Raw genomic sequence first — 26,939 nt, forward strand, 5'->3', positions numbered from 1 at the left:
CCAATTTCCCAACACCATTTGTTGGTGACTGTCTTTTTTCCATTGGATATTCTTTCCTGCTTTGTGGAAAAGTAGTGGATCATAGAGTTAAGGTTCCATTTCTGAGTTCTCTGTACTGTTTCATTGATCTGTGTGTCTGTTTTTATGCTAATACCACACTATCTTGATGATCACAGCTTTATAATACAGCTTGAAGTCCTGGAATTTTGACGCCTCCATCTTTGGTTGGTTTCTTCCCCTCCCTCCCTCCATTCTTCCCTTTCTTCGATTTTATTTATTTGACCGAGAGAGAGCGTGCACATGGGTACACAAGCAGGGAGAATGGCAGGGAGAGGGAGACGAGGAAGCAGAAGCAGGCTCCTCACTGATCAAGGAGCCTGGTTGGGGCTGGATCCCAGAAGCTTGGCATCATGACCTGAACCAAAGGCAGAAGCTTAACTGACTGAAGCACCCTGTCTTTTTTCAGCATTCCTCCGGCTATTCGGGGTCTTTTCTGATTCCATACAAATTTTAGGATTGTGTGTTCCAGCTCTGTGAAAAATGCTGATGGTATTTTGATAGGGATTGCATTGAATGTGTAGGTTTTGGGTAGCATAGATGTTTTAACAATGTTTATTCTTCCCATCCATGAGCATGAATGTTTTTCCATTTGTGTCTTCCTCAATTTATGTCATAAGTGATCTGTAGTTTGCTGAGTACAAATCTTTTATCTTTTTGGTTGGGTTTATTCTTAGGTATCTTACTGTTTTGGGTGCAATTATAAATGGGATCTATTGCTTGATTTCTCTCTTTGCTGCTTAATTGTTAGTGTATAGAAATGCAACGGACTTTTATGCATTGACTTTATATTCTGCGACTTTGCTGAATTCCTTTTATCAGTCTAGCAATTTTTGGGTGGAGTCTTTTGGATTTTATACATACAGTATCTGTGAAGAGTGAGTTTGACTTCTTTTTTTGCTGATTTGGATGTTTTTTATTTCTTTTTATTGTCTGATTGCTGAGGCTAGGATTTTCAGTACTCTTTTGAACAACAGTGGTGAGAGTGGACATTCCCTTTTGTGTTCCTGACCTTAGATAAGGGAAAGCTCTCAGTTTTCCCCCATTGTGGATGATAGTTACTGCTGTTATTTCGTGTATAGTCTTTATGATGTTGAGGTATGTTCCCTCTATCCCTACGTTGTGGAGTGTTTTTTATCAAGAAAGGATGCTGTATTTTGCCACATGCTTTTTCTGTATCTTCTGGGAGGATCATATGGTTCTTATTGTTTAAAAAATTAATATAGTGTATCACATTGGTTGATTTGCAGATATTGAATCACTCCTGCAGCCCAGCAATAAATCCCACTCCTGGTGGTTGTGGTGAATAATCCTTTTGATGTACTCTTGGATTCTATTAGCTAGTATTTTGGTGAGAAATATTTTTTTAAGATTTTATTTATTTATTTACTCATGAGAGAGAGGCAGAGACACAGAGGGAGAAGCAGGCTCCAAGCAGGGAGCCCGATGTGGGACTCAGTCTTGGGCCAAAAGCAGGCGCTAAGCCTCTGAGCTACCCAGGCATCCCCCCACCCCACCCCACCCTTTTTTAAGAGGTGAGAATTTTTGCATCTGTGTTTATCAGGGTCTGTACTTCTTTTTGGTGGAGTCTTTGTCTGGTTTGGGGATCAAGATAAAAGAGTTTGGAAGTTTTCTTTCCATTTCAATTTTTTTGGAAGAGTTTGCAAAGAATAGGTATTTTTCTTTTTCTTTTTTTTTTCTTTTGGTATTTTTCTTTATATGTAGAATTCCCCTGGGAAGCTATCTAGTCCAGTATGTCATTCAAAGCCCTTGTTCCCTTGTTGATATTCTGCTTGGGTGTGCCTATTTCTGTGAGTGTAGTGTTAAAGCCCTCTACTATTATTTAGCCTTGTATTATTGTCAGTGAGTTGCTTTAGGTTTCTTATTATTTGATTTATATATTTGGGTGCTCTCATGCTAGGGACATAAATTTTTATGATTGTTAGGTTTTCTTGTTGATAGATCCCTCACAGGGAGCTCGATGTGGGACTCGATCCCGAATCCCGGAATCATGCCCTGAGCTAAATGTAGACGCTCAACCACTGAGCCACACAGGTGTCCCTCTCTTTATCTTTGTATTTTGGTAGTTTCACTATAATATGTGGAGGTGTTAACCTATTTTTGTTGATTTTGAGGGGAGTTCTCTGTGCCTCTTGAACTTGAATGCCAGTTTCCTTCCCCACATTAGGGAAGTTCTCAGCCATAATTTGTTCAGTAAACTTCTGCCCCGTTTTCCCGCTCTTCTTTTGAACTCCTATAATATGTATATTATTTTGCTTTATGAAATCGCCTAGTTGTCTATCTTCTTGATCTAATAGTTTTCTTTCCCTCTTTTTTTTTCAACTTCATTATTTCCTATAGTTTTATTTTCTCTATTACTGATTCGCTCTTCTCTTTGTTCTTCCTCATTTTTATGGCCTCCCCTGGAGATTGCATCTCGGTTCTTCCATTTGTTCAGGCTACGTTTGTAATTTCAGCCTGATTGGATTTTAGTTCTTTTATCGCCACAGTAAAGGATTCTCTAGTGTCTTTTACGCATTTTACAAGCCCACCCAGTATCTTTTTTTTTTAAAGCCCACCTAGTATCTTAATATTCGTTTTAAATTTTAGTTCAGACATCTTATATCTGTATTAACTCCCTTGCTGTGAGTACTATCTTCCATTCATTCTTTTGGGGTCATTTTCTCTATCTCATCAAGTCTGGGAAAGAAAAGAAGAGAGAAAAAGAATAAAACCATAAATAACACCACTAACAAAAAATCCACCCCCCAAACTAGATCTTGAGTGTTTTTGGTGTGCTTGATAAACTAGATCCCAAAATAAGAAAGAAAAAGTATATAAAATAAAACAAAATACAATGAAGGGAACCAAAAAACTAAAAAAAAAGTGGTATGTATAAAAATGAAAAGAATTAAAAAAAGAAAAAAGTGAGACAGTATGTGAAGAAGTAGTAGTAAAAGACTAAAGAATAAAAATACAAAGAATGCTCGTTATTGTTTTCCCCTGGAGCTGATGCCTTGCAGCCCCCTCTATCATCAGTAAACTTGGTGTGAGGAAGTTGTTTTTGGTGGTCTTCTGGGGGAGGGGCCTGTTGTGCTGATTCTCAGGTGCCTCAAGTGTGCAGGGAGCAGGGCGTGGTGTTAGCAGCTCCGGTCTCCACTAGGTGGCGCTGTTTTGCTCCCTGAAGGCTTTCAGCTCCAATGCCTGTGATGAATATATGGCAGTGCCATAGCTCTCCAGCCTTGGAGCTGAAAATTTGGGCCCCCCAGTCTTCAGTGAGCCCTCATTGAAGAGCAGTAAGTCACCCTTGTCTCCTGGTTTCAATCAGAACTCTATGTTTACCCTGCCTGTGTCTAAGCATTTTTATCTCAGGCACATGAGCGAGTTTCGGAACTTCAAATTTTAGGAACTTTCTCAATGCAGACCTCACTTCCTCCCAGGGAGGGTCTTGCCACGTTTCTGCCTTTTGCTGGACCCGTCCCAGGAAAGTGATAGTGTGATCATGCAGTGGTTCTCGATTTATGCAACACAGAGCAGAAAGCGGCCACCTAGACTTGCTGTTCTCAGCCGGCTTCCATAGTCCTATGCCTAGGAACCCTACCGCACTTAGGTGTCACTCTTTCCTCTTGGGACCCCGGGATCCTGACACCACACTGTCACACATGGGATTCTGCCTGCTTCACCATCTGAGTACCTTTAAGCTAGGCATGTACTCCACTGTTGCGGACTTCTAAAAGTTTTGATTTTGAACTTTGCTGCTAATAATACTTTCTGGTAGCCTCTTTAAGTAGGCTTCTTCCCCTCTGCTGTGTCCTCAGGTATTTCACACCAGATTCAAGTACCTCCTCCACACCTCCTACCTTCCAGTCGGTGGTTGCTTTTCTTCTGGTAGACTTGTGGCATTTGTTTTATCAGACCTCTGATTGATTTCTTGGTTGTTCAGCATGATTTGATAACTATATAGTTGTATTCCAGGGATGAGACAAACTTAGGGTCTCTCCCTACTCCTCTGCTGTCTTAACTCCTCCCCCTGCTAATGTGCTTTAAAGCAAAATAATAGTAATTTCTAGTCTGGTACATGATTCAAGATTGTGTTTGGTTGTCATGTTTGTCCAGTCTCCTTTGATCTGGATTCTTGCTTCCTTTTAATGTGGCCTTTTCTATATATCTTGTTTCATACATGCATGTATCTGTTTTGGGGCTCCTCCCATTAGTTAGTCTTGCTCTTGAGGGCAAAAAAATGTTTTAGTTCTCTTGGTGTCAACTGCGTAGCAGAGTAACTGAATCCAGTAGTAATCAAATGATTGTTGAGTGAAGGAATGAATTAATATAGTAGTGAATGGATGATAAAATGTAGGTCTCCTGATAGTTTGCTGTCTTATCTATGTTCTTCTACATCGTGTTTTCATAATTTTGTTTGTCCTGTTAAGGAAGATAATAATGTTAAAATCAAACAAATATTTGAGTCTTAAATTACTACAAAATTGTATTATTCAGAGAACTTTTATAAATACTTTTATTAATTTTTGATTTTAAGCACTACAAATCAGAAGTTTCTTGCACTTAAATTTTAACACTTTACAATATTTTTGTTTATTTTATTTATTTATTTATTTATTTATTTATTTATTATAGAATCCATTTTCTTTTATTTATGGTAATACTCTGAGAAAGCGAAATAACAAAATTATTTAAATAAGGAAATCTATTCTATTTGGAATTATAGGAATAATGAAGAAACATAGATGCTTTTGTTCCAGTCATAATAAATTTTGTACTCGCTAATGTGTTTTGACATTTAAACTATTAAAAAAGATGCAACAAAGAAACATTAACCGACCTCTTTTTAACTAAAAGCCAAAGAGAATGGAATCAGCTTGTCATCAATGTTTCAATACTTACTGATTGGGTTTATAAAGCTTGTTTATTTTTTATTTTTTTTAAAGCTTGTTTAATATCAAACATTTTTTTTTTTCAAAATTAGTATTAGTGAAAGAATAAACAGTAGTAAAGTTCTTCCTTATGGACAAAAGCTCCCTGGAACGTTAAAGATCCCAGCCATACCCACCTCACACAAAACACTATGAAAAAGCAGAACCAACCATTTGTTAATTCTTAGCATTTTCCCATCTTGGAGCATGCAAAAGCAAGATTGCCTTTCTTGACACTACTAATCTATATCTATGTATATATCTATGTTTTTTAAAGTTTATTTTTTATTGTAACTCACATTTGAATCTTTAAACAACTATCTATGAATAATATTTTTGTTTATATGACAAATTCCAACAATGAATGATTTTTGGAAAATGTGTATTTTCAGTTGTATGCATTCTGTAATTTCCCTACCCTTTTAAAAAAATTATCTGGATTTTGGGGTACCTGGAGGGCTCAGTTGGTAGAGTATGTATGTGACTATTGATCTTGGGGTCATGAGTTCAAGCCCAACACTGGGCATAGACTTAAAAAAAATGAATAAAATTTTCTGGATTTTGAGATGTAGTATACAGTGACAGAATGTTGTACCTGTGTTAGGAAATTTGAATTATTTTGACTCAGCTACTAGCTTGCTGTGGTCTTGAGTTAGTTACTTCATGTTTTTGGTCTTTGTAAATGTAGATATAGCTACCCATCATCCCTCAGAAGATTTTTTTTAATACACAGATGGTTGTATGAGAAAATAATTTGAAAAATATAAAATACTATATTATTTCCCCGGGAAGGAGTATTTTGCTTTGAGTGCACCCAGTGTGTGACATATAGAAAGGTTCTTTTTAAGAGAGTTCAGAACAGCATTTTGTCAGAGTTGCTTCTCCAGTTGGTCAAGATGTGTCTCTCATCCCCATCAGATTTGCAGGGACTTGGGGACAAGTTAGCAGTAGCTAGGGAAATGAGTTTCACCTGGGACTAGTAGGTTACATGACAAGGCATTGGAGAATAATGGCTAAGAGATTCAACCCTGACTCATTCTCCATGTAGTTAGATTGAATTTTATGAGATTACTCTTTCTGTTAAAAAGATACCTGAAAGCAGCAGTTTCATTTTATAAGGCTCAACCCAATAATTTAAGCCTTAGTTTTTTTTTTTTTACTTAGTGAAATGGTGCTATTGTATCAATTTACAAGGTGAGATTTAATGAAGTACTTTTGTCTTTAAAGCTTTTAGCAGATGTTTGTCTTGTAGGAGGTGCTCAATAAATATTTTATTAAAAATCAAGTCAGCTTGTTGGGTGTTTGAGGAGAACTCAGAACTCCCACAATAGGGCAGACCCAGACAATGTAAATCACAGGTGGGGCTTCTTTTTTTGTTTGTTTGTTTGTTTTTTTAAGATTTTATTTATTTATTTATTCATGAGAGACACAGAGAAAGAGTGAGAGAGGCAGACACACAGAGGGAGAAGTAGGCTCCATGCAAGGAGCCTGACGTGGGACTCAATCCTGAGACTCCAGGATCATGCCCCAGGCCAAAGGCAGGCACTAAACTGCTGAGCCACCCAGGGATCCCCAGGTGGGACTTCTTAACAGTGTGTCTGTCTGCTCAGGTTTGTTGCAACCCATGCCTAAGAACTCTGCAGGGGGCAGGGAAACAGTCTGACCATATTCCACAGCACACAAGACCCAGATACTGTCTTCCTTATCTCATAGATACTTTGAGGGATGAGGGAAAGGGTCCCATAGTTAATTTGGGTGTTCTTGAGGACCAGCTAAAGGATGGTTGAAAAGCACATAAGACAAAAGATTTATTCCATTCCTACAGGTGTTTTCCTTTAATTTTTGAGTAGGCAACGATTCCCCTGGTCCAGTTTCCCTACCCCTGATCCTCAAGCAAGACTAATATTATTTATTGGGGCATTTAAAAATGGTACTTGATTATGCTTGCCATAGAAATATGTTCATAACGGGGGGAAAGGAAGTTATAAAACCATGAGTCAAGATCTCATTTGGGGAAAAAAGCATAGGAATCATAGATTGTACATGGGAAATAATCTGAAGAGAAATACACTAAAATGGTAATAATTATTTCTGAATTTTGGGGACTTTTGTATATCTTAGACTGTTTACCATCAGCTGAAACTAGAATCCACACTACTCTATCAAACCATACTACCTTTCAACTTTAATTTAGATGATTAATTGCAAACTGCTGGTAAGTTTGTTTCCTGTCATTTCTTATGTTTGTGTGGATAGATTTATAGACTTAGTGCTATTCAAGGTCTTATTTCGCTGTAACTTGAAAAAGGTAAAAACTTAGAGTTGGGATATCTTTTCCTAATATTGCATGACAAGATTTATTCTATTTATTCGGTAATCTTTATGCCCTTATTTTTGGTATCATGGGAAATAAAGGCAAGGGATTTGGAATTTGATATCCTTGAGATTTAAAGCTGGAAACATGTTTTCTAGGCATTCACAGTTTTGGTTATGAATGTTACCGTTTTTGGTATTATTACCCCCAGGAGTGCAGGTTCATTGTAATGGACTAAAGAGGAGACTAGATTAGTGGAGAAGACAGGACATAGATTTTTGACTTGGTTTGTCAACCAAGTTAAGTGACTATTAATCTATACCTATATATAGATATAATCACCTAACATTTCCTGGTGATAATTTTCATTAGTCTGAAGTATTAGATTTTGGACTAGATGATCTTTGGCATTCTTTGGTGTTCTTTTGAACCAAAAAATCGACAGCATTTTATGTTTCACCTAGAAAGGGGTGGATTTATGGGTTACTTTTTTTTTCTTTTAATAAAAATCCCATCCTAAAGAGTTAAAATATTTAAAACTATTAAAAAAAAACCCAACACACATAGACATATAGGAAAAAGACAAGTAGAACTATAGAAGAAGGTTCATAGATGGCAAGAGATCCAGAGGGCAGCTTATGTACACACTTGAGTTTTCATGGAGCAACATCCGCATCTTGTGACTTTTTTTCCTTCACAGATCATAGTGATTGGGTGAAATAAAACCAGAGTGCTCTAGTACCGAATTTGAAAATATGGCTTAGTGGCTTTTTTTTTTCTTGTCTTATACTTTAAAAGCAAATAGACTTAGCTGCTATAACTTTTTAAATGTTAGTATTTCAATAATTGGTCTATCAGTCTTAGAAGTATTTTCCCAAAATGCTATATAAAGGTAAAGGGTGAAAAGTTTAGCAATAACTAGGTTTACCACTTTTATGGCATTTATGTAAAAAGAAACATTAATTTTACATTGTTTACTTTGTAGCTTGGGTGTTTATAAAGGTCACTTGTTTGAATTGTTTATTAAATAGGCAACAAAATTCAATGCAAATTTAGAATAATTCTTAGGGAATGACTCCATAAGTGTAAGGATAATCAAGCTCCTTTAAGATTACTTTAAAAAGCAGTTCAGTAGCAATGTATTGTAGGTCATGACTATAAATCTATAGGAAAATAGCATAGCATATGTCCCAATGTTAGGTGAATAGAAACTTATAGCTTAGGATAAAATTTCTAGGGGCCACCCTATAGGATTGGACAAAGAACTTTCCTTCTCACGTAGCTTAGATGCAGGTTAATAGAAGTTTTATGTAATTCTATCTAAAATCAAATACTAGGAGTTCCCTGGGTGGCGGTTTAGCACCGCCTTTGGCTCAGGGTGTGATCCTGGAGTACCGGGATCCAGTCCTGCATCGGGCTCCCTGCATGGAGCCTGCTTCTCCCTCTGCCTGTGTCTCTGCCTCTCTCTGTCTCGTGAATAAATAAAATATTTAAAAAGAATAAAATAAAATACTAAAATGATCATCATAGTCAGCATTTATTGAGTTTAAGATGGATTATCTTATTTAATTTTCACAGTGATTCTGTGATGTAAGAACTTCTGTTACTCACTTTTATAGCTGAGAAGACAGGGCTGGGGGGATCACATGTCAAATGGTTAGCTGAACTAGACTTGGGCAGTCTGATTCCTAGATCTCTGCCAGGATATGCTGCCTGTGTAGTTTGTATTGCTGTGCAGCCTAATGAGTGAAAGTGGCTTTGGTCTAGAAACTGAGGCTCTTACAGCCGTGTGACTTTGGGTAGGTCACATAACTTCTCCATACCTGAATTCCTACAGGTGTAGAATGGGTGTTTGTAGGGTTAAGTAGAATAAGGTATTTAAGTAGCATACAATCATAGGAGTTAAAGTAATGGCTACTCTTGTTTCTTGTGATTTATGACAGCTCTGTATTTCTGTGACCCAAGATTTCCAAGCACTTTTTAAAAAATAAAGCCAGCACATAAAATGGCTAGTGTTCTTCCATGTTCCAGTATTTACTGTTTTTTCATTGTACGTCCAGAAGGATTACTATGAATTAGTAAGTGAAAGATGTTTTGGTTTTACCAAGAGAGAGAAGTTAACACAAATGATAGTCTCTTTAGAAGAGATGTCACTAAAAATCTATGTGTGTGTGTGTGTATATGTGTGTGTGTGTGTGTGTATATGTATATATATATACACATATATAAAAGAGATGTCCTTTCTGCTTCATAGCTGTGTATGTGCATGCTTGAGAGACAGAGCATGCACAAGCACATATGCACAAGCTCCAGAGCCAGAGAGAGAGAGAGGCTTCTGAGGGCATTTACCTAATTTTTTCAGGACTTCTGTGGTGGAGCTAGGGGATGTTTCAGGCTAGATGCTATGGAGAACTTGGGAGACAACAGGGTCCATCCTATGGAGATGCCAAGCCAATAATTTTAGGAAAGGTTGTGGTCAATTAGAGGAATCATGGTTGGATTCTAGGGGTTGGAGGTCACAATGGTGGCAAAGACCAGGTTAATCGAGAATAAAAGTGAAAACTGTGAATTCTAGGAAATTCTAGGTAAAGAGGAAGACTTCTGTTAAGATTTTAGAAATAGAGGTGATGAGTTCTAAAGAAGGGGAAATGTGAGAAGGGCTAGTGGATCATGAATAATTGGTAAGGTTGGGCCCAGAGGTGAAGGGCAGATCCTACATCCATAACGAGACTTGTTCTCAAATGGAGGAACTGTCCAAGTAATAATTAAGCACCAACATGGGAAAGGTAAGATCCTACTGGTTTGGGATGAGAACAGGAAAGGAGATTGGGGACTATGGGTGGAGCTGCGTAAGCATTCTAGAAAAAAATAGTACCCTCTAGTACTTTTTAAAAGATGGAACATAATTCTAGTCTTAGAAAAGCAATAGAGTATATATATGAATTTGAGCTTTTATGAACTTTCTGGTCTTTGCCCATTTATTTGTGAGTGTGTTTTTTTTTTTAAAGATTTAATCTATTTATTCATGAGAGAGAGAGAGAGGGGCAGAGGGGCACAGACACAGGCAGAAGCAGGCTCCATGCAGGGAGCCCGACGCGGGACCAGTTCCGATGTCGCCAGGATCACACCCTGGGCTGAAGGCGGGTGCTAAGCTGCTGAGCCACCTGGGCTGCCCTTTGCCCATTTATTCGATGCAGTGTTTTAGGCTTGGAACAGATTCTCAGTTATGGAAAATACTCATTTTATAATGATTTCCTTATGATTGATTTATGTCAGGATAACATTAATTAGGAATTTATGTAAATGTTCTATATTGCAGTTAATATTTGGTACAGTGCTTTCTTTAGTGTTTTCATTTTGTGCGGTTTTTAGATTGAGCATTTTTTTGGGCAGAATGCTTAAAGGGAATTTTTGTCTATAATTTAAAATAAATTATAAAAATTAATTTGGAAAAAGCTGAATTTGAATATATGCAGCTCTTGTAATTATAGGCTTTTTACATTTACATTGACATTCTTTTGTATAGGCGTTAAAGTTCCTCGTAATTTTCGCTTGTTGGAAGAACTTGAAGAAGGACAAAAAGGAGTAGGCGATGGTACGGTTAGCTGGGGCCTTGAAGATGATGAAGATATGACACTTACAAGGTGGACAGGCATGATTATTGGGCCACCAAGGGTCAGTGCTAAATATTATATATTTTTTCTATTATTTATTGTCATTTTAGAGTAAGCATTTTACTTTATAGTATTGATATTAAAATTATCACTTCTGACTGAAGCAGTTCCTCCCTCTTAATTCATTTTGTATACATTTATTGATGCTTCCTGTGTGTAGGGTATAATGCTTGATTTGTATGGAGGACTGGGGGGGGAAAGATTGTCAAGGTGTTTGCAGTTTAGTAGAGGAGAAAAAATAAATACATATAACAGATTCTAAATATGGCAGAGAAAGTTCACTACGGGACTTTAGAATATGTTTCTTCTAGCTGGAATAATTGAGGAAGGCTGAACAGTGGAGGAAGTTGCCTTTGGAATGAGCCTTAAAGGACTGACTGGTAGGATTTCAGAAGGTGGTGATGGGGATGGAGAACATTCCAGATAGAGAGGAGAAAAGGTGAGGAAATGGAGGGGTTATTTGGGAAGAGAAAACAGTATATTTTGACATAACATGTTACTAATCTGCTGTATGTGTAATCAAGGGTTTCTGAATTGGTTTCTATTGAGTACACACTAATCTTTGTCCTTTTGACATTTGACTTGCCTTCTAAATGTGATAGGCCTCAATTTCTTCATTAATTAAGTATATAGAAAAGTATGTGATTTTTTTGCATATTTTCTAGTATTGTTGGCAACAGACCTATTGTATTTTATTCTTAGGTCTTAAGTTTATGAAGTTTTATTTTTACTCAAAATCTTTTCTAGACTGGGGAAATATTTTTCTACATTGCATTCCTTACTCAAAGGTCCCATTTATTGCATTCTTGGCAGTGAGTCTTTGAAATATGAATTATGTAGTGTTCTTGACTTGCTGGAAAGAACACCAATTTGAAGGAGTTTTTTTTTTTAGTCTTTGGTTTTATATACTATTGACTACCTTATGATGAGAGCATTCCAACTGTTTTTGCTGTTGGATAGAGTTTAGATTTCCTTTTGATGATTACAAAAGAAAAATGGACCCAAGTAATCAGCAGTGTTAATTTTAGAGAGTGAATTAATGTATGTTTTATGTTTTCTGGTATTCCTTTGCAAAATTTGAGCACACTACTAACCTAACAAACTCTTTCCTTTCACTGCTTTGATTTTTCCATCAGATATTTGAGGAAGGAAATATAATATTGATGGCTAAGATATTTTTTTTTAAGATTTATTTTTTCATGAAAGAGAGAGAGACAGACACGCACAGAGAGAGGCAGAGACACAGGCAGAGGGAGAAGCAGGCTCCATGCAGGGAGCCCATGTTGGACTCTATCCCGGTACTCTGAGATCTCACCCTGAGCTGAATCAGGCAGCGCTAAACCACTGAGCCACCTGGGCTGCCCGATGGTTAAGATTCTTGATGTATTTTATAACTTGGTATTTATAATGAAAACCTTGATTTTCACTGCATGTGAGCATTATTACTATGGTCTGATGGTTTAAAAAAAAGTGCTTTAATTTATGAACATTTTTAATGAGTAGTTTGAAGATTTGATGGTCTGAGCTTGGTAGAGTACCAATTTGAAATTATTTAGATTAAGGTTTTCTCCGGGCACTACCTCCAGTGGACTGTAAACTTTAAGAATGTTTTGGAGCTTGTATATGAATTCCTCAGTGATTTTTGTGGACTGTCCCATATCATAGTTCCCAAATGTAGAAGAGCTACTTCCACTTTATCTCACACCATGGGGTCACCAGCAGGACTCACCAAACTAGCTGCCTTTCCTGGTGTCACTGGACTGCAGGAAGCCCCTGTGTCCAGGCTGTGCTAGTGCATAGTGGAGGCTGTTTTAGCTTGGGGAGGAGTGGGTCTAGTTTGCTCCAAAGGTGCATGTAGATACAGAGCTACCAGTGGCATGCTGGGCTTCTGTTCATTGGGCCTTCCCCTTTCTGAGGGTGGAGGTCTTGGAGCTTCTTCTCACTTCCTTTGAGTGCCAGGAAGAGACAAGAAGGGTGCACCTTACAAAGGCACAGCATCTTTCCAGCCAGCCAGTGATCACCCACCCTCTCTCTACCTACCTCCCTTACTGGAGCATGTGGGACCCAGTGATGGTGAGTCCTTGTGTACTCATTCAGTTGCCTTTTAATAAAACCTACAGGGGTTGCTGTCTCGCCTTAGTTGTTTTTGCTTCAGAAGGTGCCATGTTGAGAGCAGTTAGTTTGTCCTCAGCTTTAGGTATCTACATCTAACCAGGATAATGGGAAAATTTTTATCTCATCATACTGCTACTTGATTAGTGGTTTTTAAATCTTTTTTTAGTATATTATTAAGATCCCTGTTTTTTTATGTTATTTGTTTGAATTTATATGTTCAGTAATTTTATTTTTCCATATATGTTTGTGTTTTAAATTTTCTGAAGCAATATTTTTTTAGCATTAGAGGTTTAGTAACTTTTCCAAGTTTCTTTATATATAAATGGAGATACTATACTCATCTTTAGGTATATGGAGGGGTGCCTGGGTGGCTTAGTCAGTTAAGCGTCTCACTCTTGATTTCAGCTCAGGTCATGATCTCTGGATTGTGGGATTGTGCCCCGTCGGACTTCGTACTCAGTGCAGAGTCTTCTTGAGATTCTCTGTATCCTTCTACCTTTCACCTTGGTCTCTTTCTCTCTCTCAAATAATAAATAGTCTTTAAAAAAAAAAAGAAATATGGAGAATTAAATGATGTAATAATTACACAATAGGAAGGGACCTGACTTATAGTATATATTTAGTAAATATTCTCGCTCTCAAAAAAAAAAAAAAAAAAAAAAAAAAAAATTCTCGCTCTCTTTCTCACTTGCTTTATTTTTTTGCTGTTTTATTAGATAACAGAGAGATGTGGCTGTTTTTTTAAATTTAGAGGTTGTAAAATTAGTCCCAAGTTGTTCAAAGTTAAGATGATGTTTACTCTAAGCATTGAATTAGATCAAAAGTCTGGCTTAGAGTTTCTTAACTTAAAAAAAAAAATTGAGGTATAATTTACATATAATAAAATGCACAAATCTTACCATGAGTTTCCACAAATACACGTTGTTGCCTATACTCTAGATATACCTCTGCCTCTTCCCACCTCCACCGTAGGCACTACTTCCTGCACCTTGGAGAAGTTTTGCAGTTTGTAGAACTTTGTATAAGTGGAATCATGTAGTGTGTATATTTATTGGTCTGCTTCTTTTGATTCAGCATAGTATCTTAGAGATATAGCTGAGTTCCATATAGTAGGAGTATGTTTCTTCTTATTATGCAGTAGTATTTTACTATATGAATATGTACCGCAATGTGTTTATCAGCTGTGTTTATGGTATTTGGATTTTTATCTACTTTGTGGTTATTAGAAAGAAAGCTGGTATGAGCATTCTTTTAAAAGTCTGGTGAACGTGTTTGTTCCCATTTTCTTTTTTAAAATAAAATCCTTAGGAATGGAATTGCTACATCATAGGGTAGGTATACAATTACTTATAAGAAAATGCCAAATTGTTTCCAAAACAGTTTGTTCCCAGCAAAGTGTGAGTGTTTTGGTTGTTTCTACATACTGTGAATATTTTTAACATTGTAGAATTTTTCAGGGCTATTATTATTTTTTAACATAAGTTTTGTAGTGAAGCTAATATGTATCCAGATTGGAGAACCACAGACTGGATGATTTCTTGGAGATCTCTCTGATTTTAGTCCTTTCTATACATATCCAAAGTGCTGAGCATGTTGTTAATGGATGTGTGCTATTAAACTGGGATGATTTTTATACAGGTATTTCTTTCTAAAGTGTCAAAATATTTAATAATTATATGTACAAGATTGTTGCATACATTTTAAATTACAGTAGGTTAATATCCCAGGTCTGACCTCCACTTGGGAATAGCTCTTACTTAAGGGAAAGGAAGCTGTGGATCAGTTTGGGTAAGTGAAATCTATAGATGGTTAGCTTATTTGTTTTTTTCCAGGTTTATGCAGGAACCAACAGGTATTACATTCTCACTTCTATTTATTTTTTACTTTACTATTATTAATTGTACCCTAATAAGTTAACCAAGTGAGCAAAAGCCATAAAGATAAAGAGTTAATTATAGCATGAAAATAAGCCTAAATAATCTGGAAGTATTTTAGTGTGGTAGCTTTAAAATGGCTGTTTTATAATATGGTGATGTTCAACTTCTTGATTAACAAAATGATATGGAGACATAAAGTTTGCTGTTGTATCTCTGAAAATGGAATTTAATGAATCGTAAAGTTAATGAAGTAGCATAAATATAATTAATAACAGGCATGAAATAATTATGTTTTATTGCTATAAGATGGTATATGTGTTTTCCCTATGGCTAGAAGTTTTTGATTGCTGTGTAAGTGGGGTAACCGTGTAATTTATTGTCCAGCCAAACCCTTTTGAGAGTGAAGAAGTATTGTTGATAATTAAAACTGGGACAGTAGGAAGACTTAGAATTGTTCTGGACAGATGGGAACCTTTATTTTTTATTTATTTATTTATTTATTTATTTATTTATTTATTTATTTATTTTAAGATTTTATTTATTTATTCATGAGAAACACAGAGAGAGAGAGGCAGAGACACAGGCAGAGGGAGAAGCAGGCTCCATGCAGGGAGCCCGATGTGGGACTCGATCCCGGGACTCCAGGCTCACGCCCTGGGCCAAAGGCAGATGCCAAAGCGCTGAGCCACCCAGGGATCCCCAGATGGGAACCTTTATATATGTGTGACACAAGTCAAGTAGTCCTTCCCCCTGCAATATAAACTTTTTAGTACAATCTGAATTTAAGTGGTTTGTTTTTCCCTTTTAATTTTGTTATAGGCATTGTTTGTTCCACAAAAAGCAAATTGTGATCATTTTGATATAACTTTGTAGAATAATTTTTTTTGTAGAGTAATTTTAATATTATAAAATCTTGACTTTTAAGTACACTTGCTGCATTTCTTTCTGGTCATATAAGTTAATAAATTTCAATGTAGGAAAGTAAATTCTTGATCATAAAGTAAGATCTAATATATTCCTATTGTCTTTTTCTCTTTATTAGCACTTGAATATTGTTATTATTACTATTATTATTTTTTGCCTTCCAGACAAATTATGAAAACAGAATATATAGCCTGAAAGTAGAATGTGGACCTAAATACCCAGAAGCTCCTCCATCAGTTAGATTTGTAACCAAAATTAATATGAATGGAATTAATAATTCCAGTGGAATGGTAAGTTAAATTAGTCATTTTATTCTTTTTTTTTTTTAAGATTTTATTTATTTATTCATGATAGATATATATGTAGAGAGGCAGAGACACAGGCAGAGGGAGAAGCAGGCTCCATGCACTGGGAGCCCGACGTGGGACTCCATCCCGGGTCTCCAGGATCGCGCCCTAGGCCAAAGGCAGGCGCCAAACCGCTGCGCCACCCAGAGATCCCCAATCATTTTATTCTTATAAAATGCATAATATATAGTCAGGAGAAAGTTAAAGAAAGGACCTTTGTTTAGCTAGAAGTCTAAAAGAAATTTATCTTATGTTGTTTTTCTCTTATAAGTCAGCCTATCCTTAAACCTTTATGAACCAACCAGCCTGGATAGATGTGATAATCACAATTCTCTTAGGATTTTATTAATTGCTTGAGTAGTCATATTTTAGTTGAAGCCTTATTTGGTATGAAGATGACCATTATTTCTCTTTGAATGTTATTTTTCTTTAAGGTTCAGTACATTTGGTGAGACTAAAAGGATGAATATTCTTCAAGAGGAAGCTTTTCTTTGAGGAACAAGTTATGTCCATATTAGAACAAAAAGGTTGAGCATTGTTGTCTGTTTAAAGGAAATAAACCAAAATGACATGCTCTACCTGATTCACACAGGGAGTTAGTGGAAAGACTGAAATTCAGTATGAGTAGATTGTTGAGGTTCATGTTAAGACTTAAATCCAGACTCTTGAGATGCCATATTGAGGGCTCGCTCACATGCAAAATACATGTTAGGAAGTATAGCAACAACATAATAATGAGTATCATCTATCAACATAATAATGAGTAACATCTAATATTATCAATATCCTTAACTTCTTGTGGCTTCTCCTCATCCCATCCCTGTGTTCTTTTCCTCACCAGAGGTAATTAGCATCTTAAAAATTTTCTTTTATATATATTCTCTCTTTTTAAAAATTTTACCTAGTATGTCACATGTGTATACCTATCCTTAACCTCCTTTTTTTCTTCCTATCTACATACCTACCTCAATATATTATCTATTAAAAGCCATGAGTTTATATGCCAGTACCTTTAATTCTATTCCAACATGATAGGATTTATTCCATATTTCATCTATTCCACATTTGTAATTCCCTCTGGCAATAAGTTGAGCCCTCAGCATAGAGCTAGCCCCCCAAACCATAACCCTCAGTCAAATATGCAGGCCCACAGCAAGGCCTCAAAATGGCTGGTGCCTCCCTGCTGGGTGCTCTCGATGAAAGCATGACCCTGACAGGAGGAAGGTGGGCAGGTCATTGGAAATCTCAAATCCTTACCTGCTGGGTCACTTCCGGAGCTCCCTACCTGGTGTATACCAACTAAAAGCTGAGTTCTGAGAGTCCTTCCTGTCTGTCAATCAACCTTTGTAATTTACTGGGAACATTTAGTCCATTTAATATACAATATATTAATACATTTAGGTTTAATTGTTTTATTTTGTGGTTTCTATTTTCCCATGCATATTTTGTTTCTCTTCTACTTTTGACATGGTTGTTCTCAAGTTTCTAAATTCTGTTTCTGTTCTTTCAGTGTTTATTCTAGAAATTGCAATGTGCGAGCTTAACTCTTTCTATGTTAGATAATATTAAGAGATGTGATAGAAGCAGGATCATAAAACATTTTGAATTTACAGAAAGGATATTGTTCAGGGAATTTCTTTTGTGATGCACAGCATTGCCTTTATGAGGAAGTTGTTCTTGTTGAATATCTCTACCGGGAGTAGCTGTTCTTCTCAACTGCTGATTTGTTTTCATATTATAGACTCTATAAATTAAGTAATTAATGGTGGGTTCTGCATTGTTGTGGGAACTAGGAAATTCAGGATTAAATTTCAAGCATACCTCTAACAAGTTTATCTAGCCTCATGGGTGTCTTACCTGTTTTTTGATGTTTTGTCTCCCAGACAGCTTCTCTTCCCTTGCCTATCTACCATTAAGTTCTGTTAGTCTTTGTTGAAAATGTAACTTGAGTCAGGTCTTATTTTTCTGCTTACCTTGCCACTAAGTGAATGTTGACCATCATCTCTTGTCTTGCAGCAGTCTCTGATTCTGCTGTTTTACCTCCTCCAGTCTTTCCAGAGCAAGGATCCGGAAGGATCTTTCTAAAATACAATTGTGCTGTGTCACTTCTCTGCTTTAATATCCTTTAATGACTTCAGCCATGTTGTACATGCTTTTTGCTTTGGCTCACTGGGACTCACAGGGTACACACTGCTCCACACACCTTTCATTTTACCTCAGGACCATAGCACTGTCTGTTCTTCCTGTCTGGACATGTCCCCCACTCAGGCTAATCCTTACAGACGCTTCATTTCTCAATGTAAATGTCACTTCCTCAGAGAAGTCCTTCCTGATTCTCTAATCTGAATTTTGTCCCTTTTTTGACTCTGATGTTTTCCTTTGTAGCAGTTACTATAAATTTATTACCATTTTTCTTTTTGTTTCATTTTTTTCCCCCCAAGATTTTTTATTTGAGAAAGAGAGAGAGAGAGAGAGAGAACAAGCCAGGGAGAGGAACAGAAGGAGAGGGAGAAGCAGATTCTCTGTTGAGTAGGAGCCCGACATGGGGCTTGATCCCAGGACCCCGGGATCATGACCTGAGGTCACGGCAGATGCTTAACCAACTGAGCCACCCAGGCGTCCTCATTTTTGGTGTTTTTAGAAGAAATATTTTTAACATAGACAAATTTTAGAAAACGATATAACCAACATCTCCTATTTTCCCTTGTCAAATTTTAGCATGTTGGTCTTGTTTGTAATGGTCCTAATTTTTCTTTAAATTTTTTTTTTTTAAAGAAAGATTGTGTTATAAATGGTTAATCTGTGTACCTTTCCCCAGTTTCCCCTTCCACTTTCCTCAGAGGTAGTCTCATCTTGAATTTGGTGTTTATTATTTCTGAGCATGGTTATTTAACTTTTACTACGCATGTGTGTATATACCTCTGTACTGTATCACTTTTATCAGTGATTTTTTAGCTTCATCCATGTTGAGTCATTTAAATTAGATTGTTCCTTTTTATTGTTCAGTATTCTGTTTTTCACCTGGTTGGCATTTAGGCTGTTTTCAGTTTTCATTGAAAAGATTTCTACTGTGGACATTCTTACTATACATGTTTTTTTTTTTTTTTTAAGATTTTATTTATTTATTCATGAGAGACACGAGAGAGAGAGGCAGAGACATAGGCAGAAGGAGAAGCAGCCTCCATGCAGGGAGCCTGATGTGGGACTTGATCCCGGGACCCCAGGATCACGCCCTGGGCCGAAGGCTGATGCTCAACCACTGAGCCACCCAGGCGTTCCTATACATGTATTCTTTTACTCTGGGGCGGTGCTGCTCAAGACTTGGGTGTTTGTTGGTTAGCTTGTTGTTTCCAATATGTTGTAGATCAGTACTTTAAAAAAATAAATATTTTATTTATTTAAGAGAGGGAGCACAAGCAGGGGGAGAGGCAGAGAAAGAAGCAGACTCCCTGCTGATCAAGGAGCCCAGTTCACACTGGCTCCAGCCCAGGCCTCTGGCATCATGACTTTAGCTGAAGGCAGTTGCTAAACCACCTGAGCCACCCAGGCACCCTTATTTGTAAATTCAAGTACAATAAAAATTACTAAGAAAATCAAAGAAAAAAGATAAAATACAAACTCAGATTCTTTAAATAAAAATTTCTCTGTCAAATTATCATAGACACTTCTGTGTTTATCTTGTGGCGCGCCAGCAAAAAATTAGTTCAAGGCCTAGCTCCGCTCCGTGGAACATACTTTGAGTAGCACTGCTCCAGTGCATACACCTAGAAATGGAATGTCTGCTGAGGTTTGGGGCTTGCCCATAGTTTGATGGAGTATTGCCAACTGACTCTCCACAGGATTGTATCCATGTCTGTCCTACTAGTTGTGTGTAACAGTATCCTGTGCTCATATACTCTCACCAACACTTCATGTTGTCAGTCTGGAATGGGGATTTGAAAACAGAGAAAGGGGTCAGCCCCGGTGACGCAGCGGTTTAGCGCCGCCTGCAGCCCAGGGTGTGATCCTGGAGATCCGGGATCGGGTCCCATGTCAGGCTTCCTGCATGGAGCCTGCTTCTCCTTCTGCCTGTGTCTCTGCCTCTCTCTCGCTCTGAATAAATAAATCTTTTAAAAAAAATGAAAACAGAGAAAGGAATGATACTGATTTTAATGATTAGAGTGTAGATGTGTGAAGTAGGGTGAATACACTGGACATCAGTTTTTGTCTTGATTGATATTTAAGAATTTAAAGTATTACTTTCATAACTGATAGTCAGAATTTCACATTGACCATTGGTGATATGCTAGGAGAATTTTATATATTTTGAGGTTATTTAGATACTTGATAAATTATGCCTGTTGCTTTAGGTAATTTTGTTTATATTTAATACAGCTAGGCAAAATTACTCCTTGTGGATGGTTAGCTCTGTCAAGTGTCAGTTCTTTATGCTGTGAGGTTTCAAGTTTTGGAGGTTGTTGTATATTATAGAATGGTAAGATGCAGATTTGTTCTGACATGATACTTATTTTCCCATGCTCCTTTCTCTCTCCTTTCCTTCATTTTTTCCCCCCCCAGGTTTTTTTTTTTTTTGTGTGTGTGTGTGTGTGTGTGTGTGTACTCTGTTGGTATTTCACAGGATTTGCAATCACTTATGTTTATTTAACTATCGTGTAACTTTATAGCTGGAAGTGTTTGTTTCTGCTTTGGAAAGAGCTTGGTATTTTCTCCACTTGTAAACTCTTGTTCACTAATGGAGTCTACTTAAAATAGGCTAAGGGCTTGCTCCTCCATAAGTTAAAGCATTGAAGTAAGCACTTTAAGTACATCTTAATATTATAATATTCTTATTATTGTTTCATTTACTTGTAAGAGAATTATTTAAAAATTATCTTTTCTATTTTAAGCAGTTTATTGTGATACAGTTTACATACCATACAATTTACACACCAGCTACAATTCATTCGAAGTGCATATAATTCAGTGTTTTTTAGTATTCACAGGGTTATGGATACATTACCACAATCTAGTTTTAGGACAGTTTTGTCCCTCTCAAAGGAAATCCCGTACCCATGTTTAGTTGTCCCTTTCTACCCCACCTTCCCATATCCTAAACAACCACTAATCTTTCTGTCCTTATAGATTTGCCTATTCTGGACTTTTCATTTAAATGGAGTCATATAATATATGATTTTTGTGACTAGCTTTTTTAACTTAATATTTTCTTTTTTTTTTTTTTAAAGATTTTATTTATTTATTCATGATAGTCACACAGAGAGAGAAAGAGGCAGAGACACAGGCAGAGGGAGAAGCAGGCTCCATGCAGGGAGCCCGACATGGGACTCGATCCCGGGTCTCCAGGATCGCGCCCTGGGCCAAAGGCAGGCGCCAAACCACTGCGCCACCCAGGAATCCCTAACTTAATATTTTCAAGGTTCATTCATGTTTTAGCATATATCAGTATTTTATTACTTTTTATTGATGAATAATAATTCCATTACGTGGATATAACACATTTTGTTTATCCGTTCATCATTTGACAGACATTTTGGTTTTTCTGCTTTTAGCTTATCATGAATATTGCTACTGTGAACATTTGTATACAGGGTGATATGGGCAAATATTTTCATTTCTCTTAGATGTATACCTAGGAATAGTATTGCTGGGTCATATGTGACTGACATTCAATTGTATGTTTAACTTTTTGAGGTATGGCTAGACTTTTTCCACAGTGGACATAACATTTTGCATTTTTTCCAGTAGTATATATATTGAGAGATATTTGGCCTCTTATTATTGAGCTGTAAGAGTTCTTTATATATAGAACAAGAGTCCATTATCAGATATATGATTTGCAAGTATTTTTTCCCATTCTGTGGATTGTCCGTTTTTGTTTTTTTTTTTTTTTTTAAAGATTTTATTTATTCATGAGAGACACAGAGAGAGAGAGAGAGAGGCACAGACACAGGCAGAGGGAGAAGCAGGCTCCATGCAGGGAGCCCAACATGGGACTCGATCCTGGGTCTCTAGAATCACACCCTGGGCCGAAGGCAGCGCTAAACTGCTGAGCAACCCCGGTTGCCCTTGTCTATGCTTTCTTGAGCATGTGATTTGCAATGCAAAATTTTAAGTTTTGGATGTAGGCAACTTATCTACTTTTTATTTTGTTGAATATACTTTAGGCATTAGATATTTAAGAAATTATTGCCAAATCCCCTGTCATGAAGATTTACTCCTGTTTTCTTAGAGGTTTTTTAAAATAGCTTAAGCTCTTAATTTAGGTCTATGATCCATTTTGAGTTAATCTTCATGTGTAATGTAAGGACTCAACTTCATTCCTTTGTATGTGGTTATCCAGTTGTCCCAATACCATTTATTGAAGAGATTATCCTTTTCCCATTGTGTGTTTTCCTGGCACCTTTGTCAAAAGATTAGTTGATCACATATGCATGGATTTACTTTTCTGCTCTTAGTTGTAGTCCATTGGTCCGATGTCATCCATCCTTATGTAAGAACCACCCTTCTTGATTACTTACCTTTAGAGTAAGTTTTAAAATTGGAAAAGCTGGGATCCCTGGGTGGCTCAGTGATTTAACTCCTGCCTTCAGCCCAGGGTGTGATCCTGGAGTCCCGGGATCGAGTCCCACATCAGGCTCCTGCATGGAGCCTGCTTCTCCCTCTGCCTGTGTCTCTGCTTCTCTTTCTGTCTCTCTCGTGAATGAATAAATAAAATCTTAAAAAAAAAATTGGAAAAGCTTCGTTTTTTTTCTTTTTTTTCTTTTTTTTTTTTCAGAGACACTTTATTTTGTTAAAGTCAAGCAGGATGATGTGTTGAGAGGTAAGTGGTTAAGTGTCAAGCATGAAATAGGTACACATTTTCCACAGTGGATGGCAGGATAAAAGCCACAGGCAATGCCCCTGACTGAAACCTTGCTATATAGAGCATTCCAGAGCTGAGTTATGACAGAGAAGGGGAGTCAGCCATCACCTAAGAATGCCAAGGGCAGAGCATTAGCACCAGATCGTGTCGTATGCAATAATATAGCTAAATACAAAGTTATGTACATTGACTCACTGAAATCTTTGGGTCCCCGCTAACCAGACGTTTAAGAGGCAAACGGGATGGGCACAAGACACGTATGATGACATGTGCTTTGCTGAAAGGGTACTAGAGCACTATATATTGCTATGTGTAAAGAGAGTCCTCAAAAGACTTCAGAAGGCTGGATCCAGACACATAAATTCTATTATTCACATTTACATATTGATCATCAAAATGATTCACAATACTGTATTTGAGGGGAAAGAATCACAGATAAAAGCTTTGTCTAAATTAAAAGCAAACTACACTCACATTACTATGGTTGTACCCCTAAGGGAGAACGATGGAGGTCTGTGGACAGCCAGCTTCACCTTTTCTGAAGTGACCAGTTTTCATAGCAAGGGACTATACCAGGAGGGAAGGAGGACACTTCATTGGCAGGATGGGGTATTTTTCTTTTTTTTTTTAATTTATTTTTTTTTAAATTTTTTTTATTTATTTATGATAGTTACAGAGAGAGAGAGAGGCAGAGACACAGGCAGAGGGAGAAGCAGGCTCCATGCACCGGGAGCCCAATGTGGGATTCGATCCCAGGTCTCCAGGATCGCGCCCTGGGCCAAAGGCAGGCGCCAAACCGCTGCGCCACCCAGGGATCCCAGGATGGGGTATTTTTCAAGTCAGATAGAAATAGCTTAATTTAAGAGGAATGAAAATTTGTGAAAAGGCATTTATCTTTTTGGCATGGCTGGGTTGCCAATGCAGTGTTTATTGCCTGCATTACTGAAGCTTGCCAGTTGGGACCCCTCTCTGGGGTGCACAGACATCCATGCTGTGGCTCAGGAGTCCAGCTCACCCTCTCTGGCTCAGGAAGTATAGACATTAGTCAGTTAAGACATTCATGTGCACGTGTGTTTTGGTAAGGCAATGGTCACTGCTGACAAAGGGACATCTCCCTACCTGTTGGAAAACTTTTGTGGGAATAGGGGGAAATGATCTAAACGTTCCCTCCATCAAACAAATGTCTGGATATCAGCTCAATATGAATTCATCCAAGGGGTTCCTCCTGCCATTTACCAGGCATTGAATCAGATGAGCATTTGTGAATGAGCATACATTAGGTCTGCAATGACGTAGATAAAAAATGAGTTATAACCAAGCCACTGGTGGTTGAACATCTTCCCACATGCTTGTTTGCCATGCACATATCCTCTTTGGTGAAGTGCCAAGTTAAGTCTCTTGCCCACGCTCTAACTGGGCTGTTTGTTCTCTTACTGTTGAGTTCTCAAAGTTCTTTATATGTTGTAGATCTAGATCCTTTGTCACATACATGATTGGCAAATCTTTTCTCCCAGTCTGTGACTTGTCCACTGGAAACTGACAGCACGACAGTGTTTTCCTACTGCATAGACTCTCTTTAGAATCTTGGAATTTCAACCAATAAAATGGGCAGAAGAAGATCAACTTTAGGGGTTGTCTAGTTCATAGGACCTCTGAAAAGCCAGAGGAAAGGTTCTTTTTTTTTTTTTAAGATTTTATTTATTTATTTATTCATGAGAGACAGAGAGAGAGAGAGAGGCAGAGACACCGGCAGAGGGAGAAGCAGGCCCCATGCAGGGAGCCTGATGTGGGACTCGATCCTGGGTCTCCAGGATCAGGCCCTGGGCTGAAGGCGGCGCTAAACTGCCGAGCCACCCGGGCTGCCCCAGAGGAAAGGTTCTTAAAAGGAAATGCATGGGACCCTTATAGCATGGTAGCAGATTTAAGGAGGCAAGAAGAGACAAGTAGCCAATTATCGTTAACCATATCGAACAAAGAAGTGTTCTGGGGAAGGGATCCCTGGATGGCTCAGTGGTTTAGCGCCTGCCTTTGGTCCAGGGCCTGATCCTGGAGACCCGGGATCGAGTCCCACGTCAGGATCCCTGCATGGATGGAGCCTGCTTCTCCTTCTGCCTGTGTCTCTGCCTCTCTCTCTGTGTGTGTCTCTCATGAATAAATAAATAAGATCTTTTTTTTTTTAATTTTTTATTTATTTATGATAGTCACATAGAGAGAGGCAGAGACACAGGCAGAGGGAGAAGCAGGCTCCATGCACCGGGAGCCTGACGTGAGATTCGATCTCGGGTCTCCAGGATCGTGCCCTGGGCCAAAGGCAGGCACTAAACCGCTGCGCCACCCAGGGATCCCTTTTTTTTTTTTTTTCAAGTGTTCTGGGGAAAAAGTAATTTTGGAAACACGCCATTGGTCTCGTGAAACAAATGTGTAGCAAGCACATAACACTACTGGACCCATGATTAACCAAGTCATTTCACTCTGCAGGAAAAACATACCTTGAGCCATGATGTCAGTACTAAAGCTATTTGTTCTGTGGGTGTGTTTTAAAGCATGCATACTGTCTTTCAGTGGTGGTTTTAAATGAGTGACTCCAACATGCAGGTTATTCATTTCACAGCAGGGTTTTTAACTACTCGGAAACTATTCAGTTTTCCTAAATGTTAATAAATTATCATCCCATCATCATGATTTTTGCTGGTGGACAATGAATGAGGGACAACAAACACTCCACACCACTGGATGAAGAGGGAAAAAATGTGGCAGCCCATGCTTTGTATGAATCAGAGTAAGATGTGCACTAGGGCTTCCCATCTCACTCACCCCACCCAGCAGGGCTGCTTCCCGAGTGATTGGTTCAGGACGTGAAAATGGGAGGAAGGGCAGACTTAGCAGTGACTATAACCACTCGCATGCATGGCGTGAGCGGAGCTCACAGTCTAGACTGTGGAGAGTTGCCGTCCACCGGAGCCCAGTGCCAGCTTTGTTTTTTTTCATACTGTTTTGGCTATTCTGGATTCCTTGTTTCCATATGAATTTTAGGATAACCTTGTTCATTTCTACAAAAACAAACAAAAAAAATGCCAGGCAACTGAAATTTTGATAGGGACTTTATTAAATCTGTAGACCACTTTGAAGGAGTGTTTTCATACTATAATATTGGGTCTTCTAATCTATGTATAGGAGATGTCTTTCCAAAAAAAAAAAAAAAGTGATGTCTTTCCTTTTATTTAATTTTTAAAAAGATTTTATTTATTTATTCTGAGAGACAGAGAGAGAGAGAGAGAGACAGACAGAAAGACACAGGCAGAGGGAGAAGCAGGCTCCATGCAGGGAGCCTGACTGACAGGGGACTTGATCCTTGGTCTCCAGGATCACACCCTGGGCCGAAGGCAGCGCTAAACCACTGAGCCACCCAGGCTGCCCTCTTTCCATTTATTTAGATCTGAGTTTTCAGTGATATTTTACAGTTTTCCTTAGATCAGTCCTATACTTCTTTTATTAAATTTATACCTATGCATTTTATTCTTAACCAGTTATAAATAGCATTGTTTTCTTAACTTTATTTTCAGATTGTTTATTATAAGTATACAGACAGGGTTTTTATAAATTGATCCTGTATCCTGCAGCTTTACTCTGTTTATTAGCTCTTAAGCTTTTCTATATACAAGATCATGTCATCTGCAAAGGGAGATTGATCTGTTTGTCTGATGCATCTTACTTCATTTTCTTGCCTGATTGCCTCCAGTACAGTGTTGACTAGCAGTGATAATTGAGTATGATATTAGCTGTAGGTTTTTATAGATGCCCCTTATCAGGCTGAAGAAGTTCCCTTCTATACCTTGTTTGT

At 37.8% G+C, this 26,939-nt stretch overlaps 1 protein-coding gene across 7 annotated transcripts in view; it reads left to right on the top strand.

Annotated features, from left to right (window-relative positions):
- UBE2V2 (ubiquitin conjugating enzyme E2 V2) overlaps positions 1-26,939 on the top strand; it is a 51,393-nt gene that overhangs the window by 21,066 nt on the left and 3,388 nt on the right. For 2 of the 7 annotated variants that reach the window (XM_025477689.3, XM_035708478.2), the window contains exons 2-3: positions 10,829-10,977; positions 16,057-16,182. In XM_025477689.3, the coding sequence (XP_025333474.1) occupies positions 10,829-10,977; positions 16,057-16,182 (275 nt within the window). The other 5 variants (XM_049103960.1, XM_035708482.2, XR_004810578.2 and 2 more) reach the window with 4 other exon arrangements.

Source organism: Canis lupus, chromosome 29 (assembly GCF_003254725.2).
Source record: "Canis lupus dingo isolate Sandy chromosome 29, ASM325472v2, whole genome shotgun sequence".
Classification (NCBI taxonomy): Eukaryota; Metazoa; Chordata; class Mammalia; order Carnivora; family Canidae; genus Canis; species Canis lupus.